This window comes from Gopherus evgoodei, chromosome 3 (assembly GCF_007399415.2).
Source record: "Gopherus evgoodei ecotype Sinaloan lineage chromosome 3, rGopEvg1_v1.p, whole genome shotgun sequence".
In the NCBI taxonomy this organism is placed as follows: Eukaryota; Metazoa; Chordata; order Testudines; family Testudinidae; genus Gopherus; species Gopherus evgoodei.
This window is the reverse complement of record NC_044324.1, coordinates 123190187-123212398: the sequence shown is the minus strand read 5'-3', so window position 1 is coordinate 123212398 and position 22212 is coordinate 123190187. Positions and strand designations below refer to the sequence as shown.

Here is a 22212-nt window from a genome sequence, read left to right as displayed (position 1 = left end):
GCTTCCCTCCTCCCCTTCGACTTTTTTATGCTGTCATTTTAGAATGCAAGTTCTTTGGGGCACAGATATGTACCTTGTTCTATATCTATGAAACACTATCCAGTCCATTTTAGGTGGTATATAAATAATAATAGTGAACAATCCTAACTTCCCTGCTTGAATTAGAGCTTTATAAAGCATGTTCACATTTATGAGGGTATATGGAATTATTGGACTAATATAAAACAGAAGCAGCTAACACTCTGCAGGGAAGTTTTTGGGATCACTTCATGGTTTCAAAGGCGTTCTTTGTAAAACACGTAATGTATGATTGCTTGCTAGCCCACTCCTAATAAAATAGAAGTATTTAAGAAATACCAGGGCCATGTCCAGATAAATAAAGTAAGCTTGATTTATCTGCTTCAGCTCTGTAAACAAAAACATACATGATGTTTTACTCAAGCTGTATGAAGCCATTTGGAAAGATATCAAACTTCTGAAATTAATTTCATGCCCTAGTAATAGTTTATTCTTGTACTGAACCAAAAAATCTGCCAACAAATCTCCAAATTTGAGTCCAAATTGCAAAGTTCTATGTATGATGTGCCCCATAGTTAACCACTTATTAATCATTCCAGAACTCCAAGCCTATGTCAAATCAAACAGATTTGCTGCTTGCGTTGGAAGACTTGGTACACGTGTCCCTTCTCCCTTTTTCTCTGAAACAAGCTTTACGCTCGCCAAAAATATAATCATTTTGCTGTCGGGGCGGGACACCCACCCCCAAGAAGCCCAACTATAGTCAGGGACCGAAAAATAGAACAGAAGAGAATACAGAGTCCCAGGGAAGGAAAAGAGGAGACAAGAAAAAGCTCAGCATGTTATGTGGTGCTTAAGAATAACCACAAAAGCCTTTTCTCTCTCAGACAGGAGGCACATCCTCTCCATATCATCCCACACTTAATGACTTACCGGCTTCGGCATTTATAGGCCTACAGCTCAGTTCCGAATAATTCTCCCAAGTGCTCAACTCCTGCTCTGTCAGCTTAGTAACCCTAAAATTTAGGATTAGGCACTTCTTCTTAAGTTCTATATTCAATTAGTATCCTGTGCACAAGACACCTCTTCTCCAGACATGTGTCTGACAAAGTGGGTATTCACCCACAAAAGCTTATGTTCCAGTACTTCTGTTAGCCTGTAAGTGCCACAGGACTCTGTTGCTCTTCTCCAGAGTTACATTATCAGTCATCACACTGGCTCCGACTCCACTGCTTAATATGTAAAGAAGAAAAAAAGCATGTTGCTGGACTCAATTAGCTGCTTTCTGCTCACTGACTGATTCCCCCAGTTACTTGCTAGCTGCATAGCTTGCAAGAAAGGCATAAGTCATCAGTTCTAAGCAAATCTTCTATTCACCACAAGGAAAAAGGGAGTGTTGTACATGGCAAACAATCCCTGTTTTCACTGACGAAGGCTTGCTGACCTCTTGCTGGCCTCCAGTTCCTTAATTACTGTCTATGGAATTTCAGTGAAAGAAAAAAACCACACAGAGAATCTGTGCAAAAGCCAGGATGAGAACTGACCCCTGAAACCCTACTGCTAGAGTGGAGACTGTCTCTCTAGGAAATGCAACTAAAACCTTTTACTAGGTTGGGGGCTGGTTTTTTTTTATTCTTTTGACAAAAAGCTCCGAGAGAGATCCCCACTGAAAAATAACCCTTGCCTGAACGTTATTCTTGAAATTATAGAATCTATGTTTATAATAATCATTAAGTGGGAACTCAATGTTTTCCCTCACCCAAGTGCCATTTATGTTCTCTCCCAAATCTTACTGACCAAAATCTCAGTTTAGCTCAGGTTATCATGATGCTGCTTTGCCAGGCACTAGAATGTGCACGTGAAAAGTGAGATCTCTCCCTTTTCTCCCCAAGGCTGAGCTCAATCTCTTGCCATGTGCCTGATCTCCACCTTTCTTGGGAGATACTCTGAGGGCTTGTACACACGGAGACATAGTGTACAGCAAACTGGATGTAAATCTACAGCGCACCAGTCTGCACATACTACCAGGCAACGTGGACCCCATTACTGCCCACTAAAAGTTCCATAGTGCACTTTGACTTACTGCTGTTTCAAGCAGCAGGAGCAGTACCGAGAATCTGGCCCTTTTTGGTGTGTGCAACATGTTATTCTTTCATGACCCATCTAGCCATATGGATACTTTACTTTCTCCATCCTAGTACCAATGACTATAAAGCCAAACCTGTGCAAAGCAGGGCCCTTCCAGCTCCATAGAAATCATGTGAACCTTTTTTCTGGTTTTGATTTGATTGAGTTTCGCTTTTCACTTGAACCCCAAAAATCCAAGGTAAAACTCAGCTGAAACATCTGAGCTTGGGAGAAACTGCTGAGTTTTCTCAGGATTTCCATGAGACACTGGCCAGCTTCACTTGAAATTTGTCCCAAATTCAAGCATGGGCAAAGCTGACCCAAGTTTTGGGCTTGCAACTTCAGTTTTGCCTGTTTTCAGGTTTCATTAAGAACATTTCACAAAGCTAATCACAGCACAGGCTATGTATATAACATAGTGTCTGGATGTGATATGGACCACACTGTAAGGTTAGAGAAAAAATTACTCCCACCTTTACAAAAATTATAAGGGGTCAAAAATGTGTTTGCCACTTAGCAAAAGTAACCGTATAAAAGTATAAATATAAACATATTGTGCAAATTATCCCTAGCATTAAAATTCAGTAACACTAAGCTGAATTTGGACAGTATTACTTATGAAGAAATTGAGGAGTTCACCAATGGCTAGTCAGATGAGAGACACATTACATTAGCTGGCGATGACACAGCCTGATGAAATTAGTGGGAAATGTGTGTCATTTCTGTAGAAATAATTTTAAAAAAATGTAATTCTCCTAGGAGGTCTGTCTATTCTGGAATAGTTGCTGAGGCAAGGTTTCAAGATGTTAACTATTTGCAGGCTTTCAGTTAAAATAACTTTTAGGATACGTCTTTGACTGCGACAATTCGTCCTGTTGAATAGTACCTTACAGTAGGTAATTAGTCTAATATAATTGTAATGAGATGACATGCATAGTAATACCCACTCAGCATACGTAAGAGTGGCAGAATCAAGCTCTATTTAATGTCTGTTGCAATAAAAATGTCCTCCCTCATTCTCCCTCAAGGACTAGTAGATTTTTCATCTGCCCAAATAATACTGTATGTGAAATAGTGCTTCTAGCAAATGGTACACCTTAACAGCCTTTTGCATGACATGTTTTGGCAGGGCTGCAGTGGCCTGGGGAGACGCCATTCTTTGGAATATACTGTACTAAAATCAGGGCTTTGGAACAGAGCCCAGAGCTGGAGCGCAGAGCAGCTCCAGAGCAGTGGAACTCCGGGTTTTTGCCTGGAGCTGGAGCACAGCTCCAAAGCCCTGCTAAAAATGAGTAGAGTTTAACGTCATCATCCATGAGAACCAGTTTATTGGAATAGCATAAAAACCTTGAGTGAGAACAGTGAAGTGATTAAATGTAGTTACATTCATATCAAAGATGGTTCATAATAACAGAAGCTCCTTTAAGGCCTTGTCTACATAGGCAGTGATATGTAGGGTACAGGCACTACACGTGGCTACATGCCACAGTGGAAAGCAGGTGGTGTCCACACTGTAGCGTGCAGCAACACATGGCAATTAAAGGTTCTGGCATGGTGGGTGGGGGTGGAGGAAAAGGAGCAGCAGGTAAAGAGTCTGACAGCTCTGCTCTGCTGGACCCTTTCCCCATTGCAGGGAGCGGTCAGAACCTTTCCCTGCTGCCTTTCCCCTACCAGAGCCTTCCCCCATGGTGGGAAAAGGCTCATCAACAGGACTCTACACTGCTAAAAATAGCAGGGTAGATGGGGGAGGCACCGCTTGGGTGCATAGAGAGCCATGTAGGTTCTGCATGTCTTTATTTGCCTAAGTAGTGCCTCACCTCTACACGGCTACTTATACCCGTGCTAGGGGGTAATGCTATACAGAACTCTAAAAGCTGCTGTAAGATTTGTGCAGAACACACATTCCCTTAATGAGGGGTGAAATAATTTAAACCCTGTTATTACAATATTTTACAACAGTAAAATGATTAAAGGCACCATCATAAGCAAAATGAGGAAATGCCATCCTGGGGGAGGCAAGTGGCAATCAACCTTGAGCTCAGTTAAAATTCTCTGTTGTACCAAGGTAAAGATTATTCAGCACAGGGCCTGCCTAGGGGAGGAATGAACGCATGGATTTTGAAACTCTTGATTCCTGAGCTGAGGCAAAGACTTTGTTCCAGAAGTAACATGCTTAGTCCTCAAAGGGACAGGGTGGGGAGAGGGAAAACTGCAGTACATTTAACAGCATCTCCTGCTGCCTGACCTCGTACACTGAGAATGGCATATTCCACAGAAAGAACTGTTAACCAGCTGAACAGAAAGTAGGGGAATTAGGCAGCTGCCAGATGGGAAAAAGTATAGAAAGAACAAGGTACATGTTAGCCAGGAGGAGGAAATATTAATGAAGCCTCCCCTCCATATAAAGGCCTAGTATCTTGTAGTAAATTAAGACAGCATGACCCTGTCCACATGATCGAATTGTGCTGGCTACCATTATGTTTAAATACAGTTTTGCCTGATGGCTTCTAATCCTTTTTATTTTTAGCAATATTAACAGGAATGTTTTTCTTAGACTTCTTACAAATAATTATATAGGGCCAAATCCAGCACTAGTGTAAGCATGTACAACTCCTGTTGAAAGTCAATGGGAGTTTTGCTGGGCTACCCATCAGCTGAGTTGCCTCACAGGCAATAGTTTAGCATAAGCTGGTTGTTAGAAAACAAAAATTCCTTGTACAAATGGTCCAAGGAAACACTAGAGTCCTACAAGCCACAATAGTGATTAAACCTACAAATAACGAGGCAGTTTCTGATCACAGCATGGAGATGCCTCCACGGTAATCTGTAATGGCAAAAAAACTAAGTTTTTTTTAACCCTACACCAAAATAGGCATCTCCTGTACATTTTAGAAATGCTCTGCAAAATTTCAGACTGAAAGGGAAAAAATAACAGCTTTTTAAAAGCCAAGTATTAACAAATCTTTGACTAACTCCTGCTATATTATCATCACCACACAGTACTCATACAACTTCTAAACACTGAATTGCTCACTGGAATCCTAAAATGCTGATTTGTGTTTCTCTTGTTAATGTTCCGTAGGTTACTACACCCGTGAGGCAATGAAGTTGGCCATATATTGGGAAAAAGGTCAGGTCTTTTGTTATGCACTAGTCTTTAGCCAACCTCACCAAGACCTAATTGTGAGCTGCTGAGCCTGTGATGTCAGTGGGAGATGAGAGCATTCAGCACCTTAAAGGATGAGGTCCTATGTTCTACATGTAACTTGGGAATTCAGTGCTATGACTATAAAGCTAGTCTTGACAATTACGGATTCTTTGTTATAACTATTTCTAAGCACTGCCAATATTATAAGGAGGTACAGAGACATTAATCACATCAGTGCATGCTGGCAACTGACAAACCTGTGTTAAAACAGGACTAAATACAGTACAGTGTAAAAACAAAAAGCTCTGCATTGATCCAAAATGCTCAGGATGCTCAGCAACTAGCTTCCTTCCACTACTTCAAAGATCATGCAAGCCCTTGAGGGACCATAAGCTCCTCAAGAAACAGTACAACACAAACATCCACTTCCACCCTCCAGCTTTTCATGGAGAAAAACTTCTTGCATAAACTTAGAAGTCTCCATTTGTTAGAGACAGAGAGATGCTAGTTCTAATGCCTGAAAGTTCACACTCTCTAGGACGAAATAATTTTTCAAAATGTTAAAGCTATCAATCCATGTATGTCAGTATCACCTGGTACACTGCAGTGACTGAAAAAATTACAAATGATAAATATTCATCATTCTCTCCTTTGCTAACGATAAATACAGATTGTAAATATTCACTGGCTTTTAATTTACTTCCAATTAGTTTAACTGACTATATTACAACATAAGAGCTGGGCTTTTTTTCCTGGTTACTATAATACAGTGTCTCAGATTATTAGCAATATCAGCTCGAACAACTGGTTGAAGGTTTCAGGAATCCATCTATAACAAGACTAAAATCAGTAGAGATTTTTAAAGAATTGCTACATTTGGAAAGTATCAGCAGTCTAATCATTATAATTCTGTTACATAGTGCAGCATAACAGATTTACTGTCATTTTTCTTAGATTTTGGGACAGAATTGGTTTTAAAGAAATTATACTGTAATTTTTCAACTTCTTTATATCTATCAACCAATAATAGTAAACTGTAATGCTAACAGCCAATTCTAACAGTAGACTTTTATTTAACCATGTTTTATTCCCAGCAGTTTTATAAAAGGGGGGGCAGGGTGCATGCATAATTCCTGATTTAACTTTTAGAACCTCTTTAAATAGTAATTTATAAATTGGAAAAAGAGTACATAGGAATTGCCACAGTGGATCAGCCCTGTGGTCCAAGTAGTTCAGTATCCTGTCTCTGGCTGTGGCCAGATGCAAAAAATCAATGCTTCACATTCCTTTAAATCTTAGTCCATTAAGCTATGTAGTCAAATGACACATGTCCTTTGTAAAAAATTATAAAGAATGAAAACAGTAAAGCACCTTGGTACTCACTGGAACTATTTTCTGTGGGGACTCTATTTCCCTCTTATTAAGAAATGCATTAGCATAAGATGGATAACAGCAGAAATCAAGAAGGAAGCTTTTCTAAGGCAATGGCCTTGCAGAAGATGGCGATTTGCATTATATATCTCAGGAGTTTAGTCTGGATCTGCTGACACGGTTTACGAAGAAAATAAGTGGGTGGGTTAATTTAATGCTGGTGAAAGGTGCTGAGCTGACACCCCTGGAGAGTGAAGTCCACTGTTATTAAAAGAGCGGGTACAACCGGGATAGTGGCAGTGCTTGTTTCCCCACTGATAATGTGGCTTCACTCCTGGCAGGAACGAAGGAGCAGTTCATTTCTAGCCCTATTCATTCCTTGCTCTCTTTGCTGAGACTGACAAGGGCACCAAGCAGTATGAGAGGCTATAGGAGCATGGCATGGTTAAAAAGAGGAACTCTCTTCAAATGGAACTATATAATCCCATTTTGAGTCTGTGCTAGCAAATCAGATAGCAGACAGCTTTCTTGATCAAAGCTGAAACAAAGTACAAACATTCAGCCAATGATAATTATGACTTAATTTAACGTATACCTAGAGAAAATGTCAGTGATGTTTATTAGTGGTCTCCTGGCCTAGTGAGTATATTGTGGTGGGTATTTTTTTTTTTTAAATATGGAGATATATACCTACCTCACAGAACTGGAAGGGGCTCTGAAAGGTCATTAAGTCTGGCCCCCTGCCTTCACTAGCAGGACAAAATACTGATTTTTGCCCCAGCTTCCTAAGTGCCCCCCCCCCCCCCCCGGTACACTTTTTGTCACAATACTCTCTCCCTAAAACCCACACAAAAACAAACAAAAAAGAAGAGATCATGACAACTGGTACCAGTTAGCAGTCTCAGTAGAAGTGCATGGAGAGGGAATTATGCCATATCATTCTAGTGATGATGGTTCATTCAAGTCAGGGTTGAGGCACATTTGTAGAGCAGGGTAGGGAGCTATGCACAGCTATCTCCATGCTGTACGTTCACTTTGGATGAGCAGAAGATTTCACTCTCCAGATTTATCAAATAGGCCAGTATCTTTGCAGAGCACAGAAGTCACATCAGTTAGCATACAAAAAAAAAAAAAAGAAAGCAATGTGGTCGTGAAACCTTCCCTTTTCTTCCCCCAGACTTCCCAACTTCTAGGAGAGGACAAATAAGCATTTATATAAAATCCAGAGAGAGTCTTGTTTGTAATCTGCACCTGCTTAATGTTTAACACTTGGCAAGAGGCAGTGAGAGCATGTCTAGAGATTTAATAAGCCAGCCTTATTCCAGAAGAGACATGAAATCAAATATTAAGATATATTTAAGTAAGTAATTAGAAATTCTACACTCTAGATGCCCTATCTATTCCAAAAAGACACCAACTATTCCCATAGAGCAGGGATATTGGCTTTCTATACAAGTGAGTAATAGATATACTTCCTAAAAACAAACTGGTCATGGAGTAATGAGATTAAAAGGTGAACTGCACAGACCTGGCAGAGAACCAAGTCTGCTACTGGCTTAGCAAATTTAAAAAAAACAACTTTATTATTAACAACCTGGAAACAACAGAAGGCAGCCTCTCTCAGACACAAAAGAGATGACACTCCTGCTCTTTGCTGATTGATGATACCCTGTTTGGGAAAGCAAACAAGACGGAAGGTCCTCTCGTGGATCAGTAAATGGTTAAATGACCAGAAACAAAGGTATGAATAAATTGTCAGTTTTCAGAATGGAGAGAGGCAAATAGAAGTGTTCCCCAGGAGTCTGCTACTGTTCAATATATTCATACATGATGTGGAAAAAGGGGAGAGAACAGTAAGGTGGCAAAATTTGTAGATGATAACTATCTTGAGTAATTTTCTAAGTGCAAAGTTACAAAGGGATCTCACAAAACTGGGTGACTGGGCAACAAAATGGCGGATGGAATCCAGTGTTGATAAATGCAAAGTAATGCACACTGGAAAACGTAATTCCAACTATCCAAACAAAATGATGGGGTCTAAATTAGCTGTTACCAGTCAAGAAAGATCTTGGAGTCATTGTGGCTAGTTCTTTGAAAACATCCACTCAATGTGCAGCGGCAGTGAAAAAACCTAACAGAATGTTAGGACCATTAAGAAAAGGTTAGATAATAAGACAGAAAATATAACGCCACTATACAAATCCATAGTATGCAATCCTCAGAAAGCTTTATTAGAATTGGAAAAAGTACAGAGAAAGGCAACAAAAATGATTAAGGGTATGAAACAGCTTCCATATGAGGAGAGATTAAAAAGACTGGAACTGTTCAGCTTGGAAAAGAGCTGACTAAGATGTCTTTTTTGAACAGAGTTACACAAAAGAATTAGATAAGTTCTGGAGGATAGGCTCATAAATGGCTATTAGCCAAGATGGTCATGGATGCAATACCCTGGTCTGGTGTCCCTAGCCTCTGATTGCCAGAATATGGGAGTGGATGACAGGGGATGGATCACTCAATGATTGTCAGTTCTGTTCATTTCTCTGAAGCACCTAGCACTGGCTACTGAAGACAGGATATTGGGCTAGATGGACCATTGGTCTGACCCAGTATGGCTGTTCTTCTGTTCAATTACAACCTATATTCACGGGGACCACATCCCGAAAGAAATATTTCCCAAAGCCCCTCTTCTGAACTTTGAACAAACCCCCAACCTCACCAATCTCATTGTCAGAAGGAAGCTCCCCACAGGCCAGGACACACCAGCTCAAAGTGGCACCACACCCTGCGAGAACAATAGATGCACAACCTGAAAATATCTCTCCACTGCTATGATGATCAATACCACCCTCCCCCCACCGCAACACATCTTTCAAGATTCCTGGGTCCTAAACATGACTAAACACAATTTGTGATGTACCCATTCAGTGCATCAAATGCCCCAACAATTACTCGGTGGATGAAATCAGACAATCTCTATGCTCTGGAATGAACTCGCACAGAACAATGACAAAAACCAAAACCGTTCTATTACCTGCAGGTGAACACTTTTCACAAAGCGATCACTCCATATTTGGCCTCTCAAGCCTCATCCTCAAAGGAAACCTGCACAACACTTTCAGAAGCCTGGAACTTAAATTCAAAACTTTGCTAGACACTAAAAACCATGTACTCAACAGAAACACTGGTTTTATGGTTCATTACAAGAAGTTGTAACATACCCTACTTTCTGCTAACCCTTAATTGCCCATTTCGTTTTCAGTGATCTCCTGTAGCATGTGGGAAGCCCTTATGTTTAACCACCTGTCCCAACTTATATTTAGCTCAGACACTCTGGTTACCTTCCCCAGACCTGAAGAAGAGCTATGTGAAGTTTGAAAGCTTGTACCTTCCACAAATGGAAGTTGGTCCAATACAATTTATTACCTCACCTATCTTGTCTCTCTCAGTTTGTTGTTCGACAAATGCAAATGATATGGGCTGGGAGGAAAAAGAAAATCAATAATCAACCAACCAATTTTTGTTTAAGCCTTCAAATCTCTCTCTGTAGGACAGCTCCTCTAGTTCTGTGCTGCAGGGCAAAACTAACTTCAAAGTCTGTAGTGTTGTAACTCAGAGCTCCCATCCCTCTAGGTCTCCCTCCAACATCCTCCCTCCACTCAGGATCTCCCATCTTAGTTTCCTGGAACTCTCTCCTAATTCTACCTGTATCTCGAGATGCTTGGATGCCTTCCGAGGGGAGTACTCATACCAAGACATACCAACAATGGAATACTCTTCAGGAGACCGCCCACCACTCTGCCCCAGGCAGCTACGAGTGGACCATCATCTTCCTTAGGGGGTAAGGAGGGGTGGGGGCCAAGAACAAGCAACAGGGTCTCTTCAGGCCCCATAAAAAATGTAGTAAAATGAAAAAAAAATCCCTCATTACTCAGCTCAGTAAACCATTAACATAGGGGGTTGTGGGGCAGGGCACTTTCCTAATGCAGCTACATGGGAAGATAACATTCCCTGCCTGGGCACACACTGCCCGTTTGTTCCTATTTTTCCATGCTTTGCATAATGAGCAAGACACTTGTGCTGGGATGGCCAACCTGAGCCCGAGAAGGAGCCAGAATTTGCCAAGGTACATTGCCAAAGAGCCACAGTAATATGTCAGCAGCCCCCGACCCCTCATCAGGTGCCCCCCCTCGCTCCCAGCACCTCCCACACACTGGCAGCCCCACCAATCAGCACTTTTTCCTCCATCCCTGCACTACCCTATCAGCTGTTTTGTGGCATGCAGGAAGCTCTGGAGGAGAGGGGGAGGGAGCAAGGGCATGGCAGGCTCAGGGGAGGGGGTGGGAAGGGTTGGAGTGGGGGCTCCAGGGGTTGAGCAGTGAGCTCCCTCTTTTCCCCCCGGCACACTGGGAAGTTGGTGCCTGTAGCTCCAGCCCCAGAGTTGGTGTCTATACAAGGAGCCGCATATTAACTTCTGAAGAGCTGCATGTAGCTGCAGAGCTACAGGTTGGCCACTCCTCCTTGTGCAGCGTAGGGGCCTTAGTGAAGCCACTTAAGAGCATCCCCAACAGGGGATTTAAGGAGCAAGTACATTTTTCTCAGACATTTGGGAAAGAGTAGGAGGGACTAGGGGCACAACATTGGGATCTGCTCTTCTCTTACACCTCTTGCCAAGTCTCTCCCACTGCCATATGATGACAAATAGCATTGGGGAGGATGATCTCCGCCCGGCAAGTTGATTGGCAATTGGAAGGTGCTTTTTGGCACAAAGTCACTTTTCTGATCATAACTACACTTGAAAGAAACATGCTTCCCTGCAAGACAGAGCACTTGCACGGCTCAGAGGAGTCCCTTGGAATTCAGGGGAAACAACAGACTTTTGAAGATACAAATACACCCACACTATCCTTCATACCCATAGTTTGCCTGGTTCATTTAATGAAACAGCAAAGCTGAAACAGCTGAAAGAACCATGCTCTTTCGTCTCCTTTTTTCTACTATACACATTAAAAGGTGACTTAAAGGGACAACTTGAAACGTCTCACTTTTACCCAACTGAAGTAAATTCCTTAACTGCATGGGGTATCTCCCTGCAAAAATTTCTGAATAGACTGTCCTGTTTCCTGCCTGTTGATGTGTCAAAGATGTACACCAAAACCAGGGAAATCACACACACAGAGTCTCTAAATTCTAATGCACAAGCTCCTGATACCCTCCTACTAGACTCCAAGTGCTCTCCAGACTAGTGTTAAAATCTGAGGAGCAGGAGATGCTCTCTTGGCCCCATATTCAGAACAGCAGCAGCTCTGTGTCTGTGTTATTATTAACCATCCTAAAGCAGGATGTGGTGAAAGAGCATAAACGTGAGTTTCTCCAGAGCAGTACATGGGAGAGATGAAACTGATCATCAGTAAAGCAGAGACCCGTCCATACACAGAGGGTTTCAAATACAGTGAAAAACTAAAAATATTGGAGGAAACTTATTTTCTCTACTTTCTTTCACTTTTAGGATCTCATGGCTCAGTCACAGAGCTAGTGGGTACAAAATGTTCAGATGGAAACTTCATCTTCTAAGCTCACAGAGTCCCATTAAAAACTGCTCAGTAACACTTTGGCTCAGAGATTTAATGGAAGAAGGCCAATTAAATCTGCAGATCCATGGAGTTTTAATAAAACCAGAAATTCCAATTTCAGTGACTCACTAAAAATCATATCCTGAGGTTTCATCCCTGTTGTGAAAAATTAGGGCTTTTTAAAGAAGGATTCTAATATATTAAAAATTCCTCTGCTTGATGGTCTATGTTAAATGAGTTTGGTGGAGTCAGTTTAGTCCCTAATAGATCAGAGTCCGAATCAAAAAACCATCACCACAAAAGCAAATCAGTTGTCATCCTAGTAGGCATTGAATGAGCATGGAAACTGAACTGAAGGTGCTCCTTCTTGATCAGAACAGAGGCCCACTAGCAAAGCACTCTGGAGAAGCATGCATCGCTGCTGTCCACTCTACTTCCATATAGGAAACTTGTCTCCAGACCTATCAATCTGACATTTTTCACTCTGGTGTTCTTTACTTGATTTTCCCAACTTGCAATCTCTTTCACATTTGACGCTGATCACAACCCCATGCCTTTGACCTCATTTTACCCTAGTTTCTTTTTGGTTGATGAAAGGGGTGGCCTCAATGAAATGTAGGGCTGGAAGAGATCTCAAGAGGTCATCTAGTTCAGCCCCCTGTGCTGAGGCAGGACCAAGTAAACCACTTCCAATGACATGAATTTCACAACCTCCCTATCCAGTATTTAACTAAAACTCATTAAAGAGCCTGATTGGTTTCTCCCTTGAAGGGTAAACGAGATTGGTGCCTTTCACCAGCACTAAATTCACTTGGGGGGAAAAAAAAATTAAAAGAATGGGCAAAAATCTTCAGAGGCATTTTGAAATGGGCTACATGGGCCCACACAGAACTTAGCAGGAAGATGGTTAAAACTTACCACAGAGCTGTAGCAGATGTCTCTGGTCTCAACATAGAGAAAGACAACGAACCCAGTTTTTGGGGAAAGTTGCTAGGTCACTCCATTAGGGAGAAAACATTGGGACTATCATAGTCAAGTTCTACCTTCAAAGGTATTCCGACCCCAGTGACTTCTCCGAAGGAACACCCAGTGTTGAAGGATCTAAGAAGGGAGAGCTTTTGGAACTGAGGCCTCTGCTGAGTTTGGATCAAAGGAAAAGGGAGTTTCTGAGACAACTATGTTATGGACGTTGTATGTGACTGCCACAAACCTCAATAAAAACCAATTCAGACTCTTTTATATGAGCGCTATAAGTATAGTCTGTCAGCCCAGAGCCTGGAAGGGACAGTTTTACTTTTGTTCAGAATTTATGTCACTTATAGGAAGCTTATATTTTGGGGTCTGGGAATAAGAGACCCAAAACAGACATTTAAACCCATGGCCTTGCTTAATTTGACTACCTCGCTGTCCAGGGACACAGAGCTAGCTAATCTAACTCATATTTTCTACTATAAATGGTAACATTTCAGCCTCTTTCACCCTCTTGAGACGCCACAAGGCAAGAATGACTGTTAATAACCCTTCTATTGGAGCTGTGACTGAACAATGGATTGCACTGGGGAATAAAAAAGGAAGGGGGAGATGGAAATATACCTCCATCTGATATACTCACTTACTTGCTCTGTAAATACAAAGCAAAGAAATATCAAGATAGACTTCCTCAGCTGGAAACAAAAATGGCTTGGAAGATGATCTACCAGAAGCATAGAGAAATTTGTCCCACAGTTTTCAGATAAATCTGCCATACCAGGGAGAGAACAACGATTATCATTCCCCCTGATCCCATCTAATTGAAGATGAGAATCTTTCAGTTTTTAGAACACTTAAAAGCAAATATTGCTCTAGTAAAAATATTTTTACATAAGAAAACAATGGCCACATTGGGTCAGACCAACAGTCCATCTAGCCAAAGATCCTGTCTTGTGACAGTGGCTAATGCCAGATGCTTCAGAAGGAATGAACAGAACAGGCAATCAAGCTATTCATCCACCCCCAGTGTCTGGCAAACAGAGGCTAGTGACCATCTTGGCTAAACCTCCATGAGTCTCCTCTTCCCCACCCCCATCATCTTTCTTAAAGGGGGAGGGTGTGTAGCGGTGTGGTCACCTAAAAAGAATGGCTCAGGTGTGGGAATCTCCCTCACATCCTCTTCAGTGAAGACAAGCCAAGAATTGATTTAGTTTGCAATGGCCTTGTCTTCCTTGAGTGCTCCTTTAACACCTCAATTGTCCAATGGCCTCACTGATTGTTTAGCAGGCTTCCTGCTTCTTGATGCACTTAATTTTTTAGCGGTTTGTTTTTGAGTCTTTGGCTAGTTGCTCTTCAAATTCTTTCACCACTCTAATTATACTTTTACACTCTACTTGCCAAAGTTTACGCTCCTTTCTATTTTTATCAGTAGGATTTAATTTCCAGTTTTTAAAGGATGCTTTTTTGCCTCTAACCACTTCTTTTACTTTGTTTTTCAGCCATGATGGCATTTTTTGGCCCTCTATTTTTTTTTTTTATTTGGGGTATACATTTCATTTTAGCCTGTATTACAGTGTTTTTAAACAGTTTCCATGCTACTTACAGGCATTTCACTTTTGGACTCTATCTTTTAATTTCTGTTGAACTAGCTTCCCCATTTTTGTGTTCCCCTTTTTAAAATCTCCAAATAAGAAGATATAGCATTTCTCTGAGCAACTAACAATGAGAAGCCAACCTCCCACTGCGTTTACTAAAAGATTCCATTCATGGTTTTAAAAAAGTCTCAAGGGTTTATGATTTAATTATGTGGGATACAAAGAGTCTGAATAGGACTGCCAAATGTGTTTGGGCATACGATTTATCTATTTCAATTAGATAAACAGATGGGAGTAGACAACTCTTCCAAATATTAATTTACTCAATATTGTGTGACACAGACTATCTGATGTCCATACAAACAAGGAAAGTCATTATCTACATAACTCAGATGTAAAAAACAAGGCAGGAAACTCTTTTAGTGTTTATGGGTCTGGCATAAATTGCAAACATTCTGGGCTGGAAGTTAGCAAATGGATGGTTGGAGCTGTTTGAATGGAAAACAGTGGGGACTCAGGTCATAGCCAGATCCTCAGCTAGTGTAAGTCGGCGAGCTCTATGGAAGTCTATGGAACTAGACTGATTCACATCAGTTGAGGAGGTTGACTTTGTTTGATAAAGAGGTCTCATTGCCTAAAAAGGTTCTAAACAACTTTTCTCTATAGCAGGTGGGTATTTTGCCTAGTGTATTGTTTCTTTTGAATGATGAAGAGCTGGATGCAAAAAAAGAAGATATTTAGAGAGAGATTTTAAATCCTTGCTTAGACTTTGGACTCTGAGAATTTCAATCAATACTGAAGACCTCCTGATGGTGAGACGACAGAAGCACTGTATCCCATGACACTAAAAGGTGGTGTGACTAAATCATTCTGGTGAGGTGGAATATTTCTGGATATCAATAAAAGGTTTGTAGCATTAGGGTAGTGATCACAGAGACAGGTACTCACATTACAATTGGAAGACCCGTCAAATGTCGGGTACGAGCCATCAGGCCAATCTGTAGAGTCTATGATGCCTGACTGCCTGTGCTGGGCCTCATATTCCTTCAGCTGAAATGAAAGAACAAAAGAAATGTTACTCAATGGACACCGAACTATGAGATCTGCATAAACCCATTGTTGAGCAACAAACAGTCACTTTCAGTTTCTGTCCACGCTGTTGTAAAGATGGGAAAAACAGAACTTCTGCAGTTCATTTCTTGTTTTAATCCTCTAATTACATTAGAATGGAAAAAAAGTTTTGAGGTAATGACACTAATCAAAGGAGGAAGTGATCTGGAACACTGTATATTTTAACTGATGAATTGTGGCCTCCCAAGATGCAAATTACACATTCCTTTTTAAAGAAACACTTTGCACTGCATAGGTTAACTCAAAGTAGTCTTTGTACCTCCGTTACAAAGAAAGTGATCTAGGGATGGAAGTTTGAGATTCAGCTTTTTAAAATTTAAAACTAATGATTATCTCTATTGTTTCATAATAAAAAGTATAATACACAGAAAAGAACCAACTCCTAATGGGTCAAATAGTCAAAGTGGACACTGAAGTTGGACACAAGCATTTTGTTTGCATCTGTTGTGTGTGCAACATGAGAATGGTCCCCTAGCAAATCTGGAAGTTGCACACTTCAGTAACTATTTGTGTGTACAAGTGTGGCATTTGCAGAGATAAACAGATGTATATAAGCTTGTAGCCATCAAATTCAGGTTGAAAATTAGGTCCCTAAACATTCTCAGTTCCTGGTTTACAGTTTTGATTAAAGCCCATTGACATCAGTGGAAAGACTGTCATTGACTTGTAGGGGTTTTGGATCAAGACCTAAATTTGTTAAGGGAAACCAGATAAAACCACTGATGTACATTCTATTGCTAGTAATTCAGGCCACTAGAGGGAAGAAGTGCTACTACAAGCATAATGCATATTATACTTTATTATTACACACAAAAAACAATGCAAAAAAAAGAATTAGTTGCAGAAAAAGTGAGAAATTTGTTAGTGTTTAAGGTTACACTAGGAATCTTAATTTTTTTTATACGATTTCATACATGTTAGCAAATGGGGCATCCTATTCGCCAAACAGCATACAATATAAAGAGAAGTAGCGGAGGTAATATCTTTTACTGGACCAACTTCCTGCTGGTGAAAGACAAGCTTTGGAGCTTCACAGAGCTCTTTTTAAGATCTGGGAAGGTAACCAGAGTGTCCGAGGCTAGGTCTACTCTACAAAGTTATGTTGACCTAAGTTACGTTAACATACAGCTGCTTGCCAGTTCATATATCGCTGGTGCGTGTGAATACTTGTCTCATTGTGTTGGTGGTGTGTGTACTCACCAGGAGGGCTTGTATTGATGCAGACTGCACGCACCATGGGTAGGTATCCCAGTGTGCAACTCACCACCATCCAGCCTTTTGGAAAGTTTGTGCAATGCCTGATGGGAGCAATCAGTGTACTGGATGAGGTACACCACATGCTGTGATAGGTATGTGTAGGACCCATGGATTTTGAAAGGTGTGTTGCAAGGGATATTGATCATCATAGCAGTGGAGAGATATCTGCAGCTTTTGCATCAGTGGTTATAGCAGGGTCCAGTGCACCCTTGTATTTATTTGTGACGCTCTGAGTACCATGCCCAGACCTAAAGAAGAGCACTATGTAAGCTCAAAAGCTTGTGTCTCTCTCACTAACAGAAGTTGATCCAATAACAGATATTACCTCACCTACCTTGTGCGTCTAATATCCTGGGATGAACATGGCTATAACACTGCATACATACAATATAAAATAAAGGATCATCTTTTTTGCCACTAACTCAAGGAAGTGTATGTAAATAAACAGAATGTAAGTAAGCACCATTTTATGCTTAAACTCCACCCTTTCCCATAATCTAAGCTGCACATACATGCTATAACACCAAATATTATGTATGTTGTGTGATCACGTATTTGCACAAAGAGACAATGTTATTGCTGTGGCAATCTGAAAAATGAATTTCTTGGCTCTTATGCAAATGTCAACCTTAACGCTACATTAACATATATATATTACATTTCTTGGGCATTCCATCTTAAAAAAAAATTGCAAAGAAAAGTTCATGTCAGCCAGTGCATTTTGTGAAAAAAAGCATCTGCCTTAATTTTAATGGCAAGTCCCCCAAAATGGCTGAACAGATTTTCATGAAACTTGAACAAAACAAATCATCTTCTGTCTAAGAACAAAAATGGAGAAATTCCCACTCTAGGAGATATACCCATGCTAGCTCTGATTGAGCTGGGACGCTAAATATAGAGCTAAGCCATGGCTAGCCCCTCTCGCTGTCATGCTGCCGTGGCTACACTCTATTTTTATGGGCTATCTGGACCAGAGCTAGTGCAGGTATGTCTTCTTGAGCTGGGAATTACACCCCCAGATCAAAGTGTATGTGTAGCCCTGAGCAGCATGACAACAGCTAATGAATAAGCACATTCTAGCAAGAACAGATAAAAACTGCAAAGCCTGACATGGACAATGTGCAATCCAGAAAGGTACCGTGGGGAGGGAACATCAGATGAAATCTTACGCTTATCTGCAATTGAAGCGAGATGGTTAGATGGCTATTTACAGTGCTAGCCTGAATGTGGTATTAAAAACTAACCAGCACTGGGCTTGCTCAGTACGCAGATGGGGGAACTTCAGTGTACATTTCTGCAAGCTCTTTCCCTGTTGAACAGTTGCAGGCTGTCCTCTAACACAGGGAATAAGCTCCCTTAGCTCAGACAGCCTGAAAGCTTTTGAAATAGTCTTAACTTCATGTGAGTGATACTTAGAATAGATTTATTTAAAGATGCACTGATACATCTACTCTGTCTCCATTTAGCATATGATAAAACTATTGGTTTTATTATTTTATAAAACACTGCAGAGTCTATATTATTTATACATTGCTATGAATGCGCAGAGACCCTCACAGGCAAATAAAATTCAAGATATCCCTGGCACAAGGGAATCACAATTTGCGGGTGTAGCTACACTACAAGCGCTACAGTGGCACAGCTGCAGCTACGCCACTGTAGTGTAGACACTTGATGGAAGATGTTTTTTCTTTCACTGTAGTAAAGCCACCCCCTCAACAGGCAGTGGTTAGGTCTATGGAAGTTGTAGGTGTAAATCAGACCTGAATTTTGACACTACACAATGAGAAAGGATAGTGAATGATGTGGCTGTGATGGAAGTTCGGATAAGAAAACAATGATGACTCAATTACTTGCAGCCATGTGATTAGCTTTCACCACATGCATCAAGAGTCTACCCTCTTTAGAGCTTACATAGAATTGTTTTATGATGTTCAGTCAGACTTCAGAATCTAAACTATTCATCATATTTTCCTTCGCTTAATGGGCATAGTCATAAATCCAAACCTTTGAATGTCTCAGACCGGTGCATTTTACAGCCTGGGGTATTTTTCTGAAGTTAGTGAAATTGACTATGCTATGCATGCTTGGCATTTAGTATTGTAACTGATATCTCAGCTTAATTCTTTTTCAAACATGACTAAGGCACTGGTCCTCATTCAGAACTACATATTACGCTGGGCTTGAAAGCATAAGAAATTTTGTACCAAAAAGGAGACTTGTTTCTTGAACAAGGTTAGAAGTGTTTGAAAATAGAGGTTTAGTTTGAAAGTGCAGCCTCAGCCTTTACTGTGGAGTCAGCCTCGTGACCTTATGATAAAGTGCCAGCACTATCACACTCCACAGAGATCCTGTGGACCACCACTTTGTTTTTTGCACAACACTGCACTATTCAGAAAAACACCCTGCTAGGACCAACAGATGACAGGATACAGGGCATCCTCCCCAGAGGAAGCTGGGACAGAACGAATCATGGGTAACTATATGCATCTCATACCCTAGCAAGTGCTTCCTCAATGGTGATCATCTTCTCTTTCACCATCATCATCAGCTGGATCCGTTCCTCATCGCTCATTGTGATCTCACTTGCCACATAACCAACATCCTCTCCTGAAGAAGAAACAAAGAGATGCAACACACACATAAAACGACTCAGCACCGAAAGGTGAGTGTTTGGAAACAAGCATTGGCGATGCTACTTCAGTTCCAGAACCCAGTTCCCAATTGGGTCAGGCTAGGCTGGATGAACTCTCCCCATACACCACAATTTGATCTGTGTAGGAGAAAACTGTGGTTGTCACAACTTCGTGACTGATACTGCATCAGGCAGAGGGACGCTGCGTAACACAGTGATGTACCTGCAGGTTGCCACTTTTTGTTCCTTGGAAAATACAGGAAGGAGGGCAGCCTTATTCCTCCACAGTGATGGAGGTCGGTGCCCCTTGCCTACAATAAACATCCTACTGTGTGCGTTGAAATCAGCAGAGTTTGGTAAGAAGAAAGCAGATGCAGCCAAAATCATCATGTGTATAGGTGTATACATACCACTGATTGCGATTACATTTGAAAGTGGCCAGAGCAGTAAAGGGAGCAACCTGCCTTGACAAGTCACTTCTAAACATTTTTACATCCTAATCAGAGTCCTGTCATCTTTAACATACTTTCACTACATTCGTTGTGCCTGTTCAGCAGTTTGGGGAGGCATCTGCCTGCAACAGAATGATCCAACCAGGAGAGAGTGCATTTACAAGCACCTTCCTGCTCTTCACATTTGCGCTACAGCATCACTGCACTTGCGTGACTCTTTAAGACAGTACAGAGCTACGCTCAGTGTCCACTTGGAGCCGAACCGGGGAAGGAGCCCCGATAACCTAACTGGTGGATTCATCTTGTGTGTTTTCATTTTCAGGGAGATACTCTTTCATCCTTTTTATGCTTGCAACGGGCACTATGCAGACCCATGCTGAGCTCAGCCTTAAAGCAAATTGGAGAAGGTACTGCAGAGCCAAAGCAGGGTGGAGTCTTTTGCTAACTAGTCCTTAAACAAACCTGTCAGCCATAAGAATAAATCATAGCAAGTGTAACCAATAAATACAAGTATCTTTAGCCCTCCTATTTACATGCCAGATGCAACCTATCTTAAACGTACAGCTTTTTCAACCCAGCTTCAATTGAAAATCTCTCTATTTGCAATAGTAAGCACATTCTGAGCCTCCAAACTGTTATTAGCCACAACCTCCCTCAAATAAGCTGGGTTAGGCCAAAGTGAGCAAACAAGAGATCAAGAAGCATCAAAGCACAGCCTTGGAGCAAAAAAAGGGGCTCAGATGTTATAGTTGAAGACATGCCTTTCCCATTCCCCAGGATTTCATGCCGATATTTTCATATTATTATAGTGCATTTAGACATACATCTTCCACTAATAGAGCACTCTTATCTCTCCCATTGACTTTAACAGGCCACCCAGAACCTTGCAGGATTGAGGCCTAACAGAATACTGCTGATAACTCATCTTTTGAGTGTAGCTAAAGCAGGGGTGGGCAAACTACAGCCCATGAGCAGTTTTAAGCTGGCCCGCGAACGGGTTCTGGGGCTTGCACTGATCCAGCCCCGGTGCAGGGTTGGGGGCTGCACCATGCAGCTCCCAGAGGCTGCAGCATGGCCCCGCTCCAGCTCCTCTGCACTCCAACGGCCCCCTACGGTGCTCCAATGGGAGCTGCAGGGGTGGGGCCTGTGGACAGGGCAGGGTGCAGAGCCACCTGGCCACGCCTCTGCTTAGGAGCCAGAGAGGGGGACATGCTGCTGTTTCTGGGAGCCGCTTGAGTAAGTGCCGCTTGGAACCTGAGCCTCTCCCCATGTCCCAACCCCTGTCCCAGCCCTGATCCCTCTCCCACCCTCTGAACCCCTCAATCCCAGTCCACAGCACCCTCCTGCACCCCAAACCATCATTCCCTAGCCCTACCCCAGGGCCCACACCCCCAGCCGGAGCCTGCACCCCTTCCTGCACCCCAACCACCTGCTCCAGCCTGGAGCCCTCTCCTGCACCCTGAACTCCTTATTTCTGGCCCCACCCCAGAGCTCTCATCCCCAACCAGAGCCCTCACCCCCTCCCGCACACAACCGCCAATTTTGTGAGCATTCATGGCCCACCATACAATTTCTATTCCCAGATGTGGCCCTTGGGCCAAAGAGTTTGCCCACCCCTGAGCTGAAGTCACAATGGACCAAATCTGATCGTATTTATCTAGCAGATTAGACCTACATAGATCCACATTTGCTAAATTACTATAATGCTGATTTAGTTTTGTAAGACTTGTTTCTTAGACTTTAAGGAGCTACAGAGACTCGTTTTTAGTGCACTGTATCCTTAAAGGCTTTACCTTTTGAAGTCTGTCTCATTATTCCTTTCTGATTCTTTCGGAAATTCTGCCAAAAATACTTATTCTTCTTTTTCCAGTCTGCTTTCCCTTAAGAAAAATGTACAGGAAAGGAACATTAATACAAAAATTAGATTTTCCTCTTTGAA

The 22212-nt window shown here is 41.7% G+C and overlaps 1 protein-coding gene across 1 annotated transcript in view; it reads right to left on the bottom strand.

The window, feature by feature from the left end:
* The window catches only part of SASH1 (SAM and SH3 domain containing 1), a 178009-nt gene that overhangs the window by 63459 nt on the left and 92338 nt on the right, over positions 1 to 22212 (bottom strand). Inside the window, 3 exon segments of the mRNA XM_030556531.1 lie at positions 15747 to 15848; positions 19684 to 19796; positions 22067 to 22153. Of these exon segments, the coding sequence (XP_030412391.1) occupies positions 15747 to 15848; positions 19684 to 19796; positions 22067 to 22153 (302 nt within the window).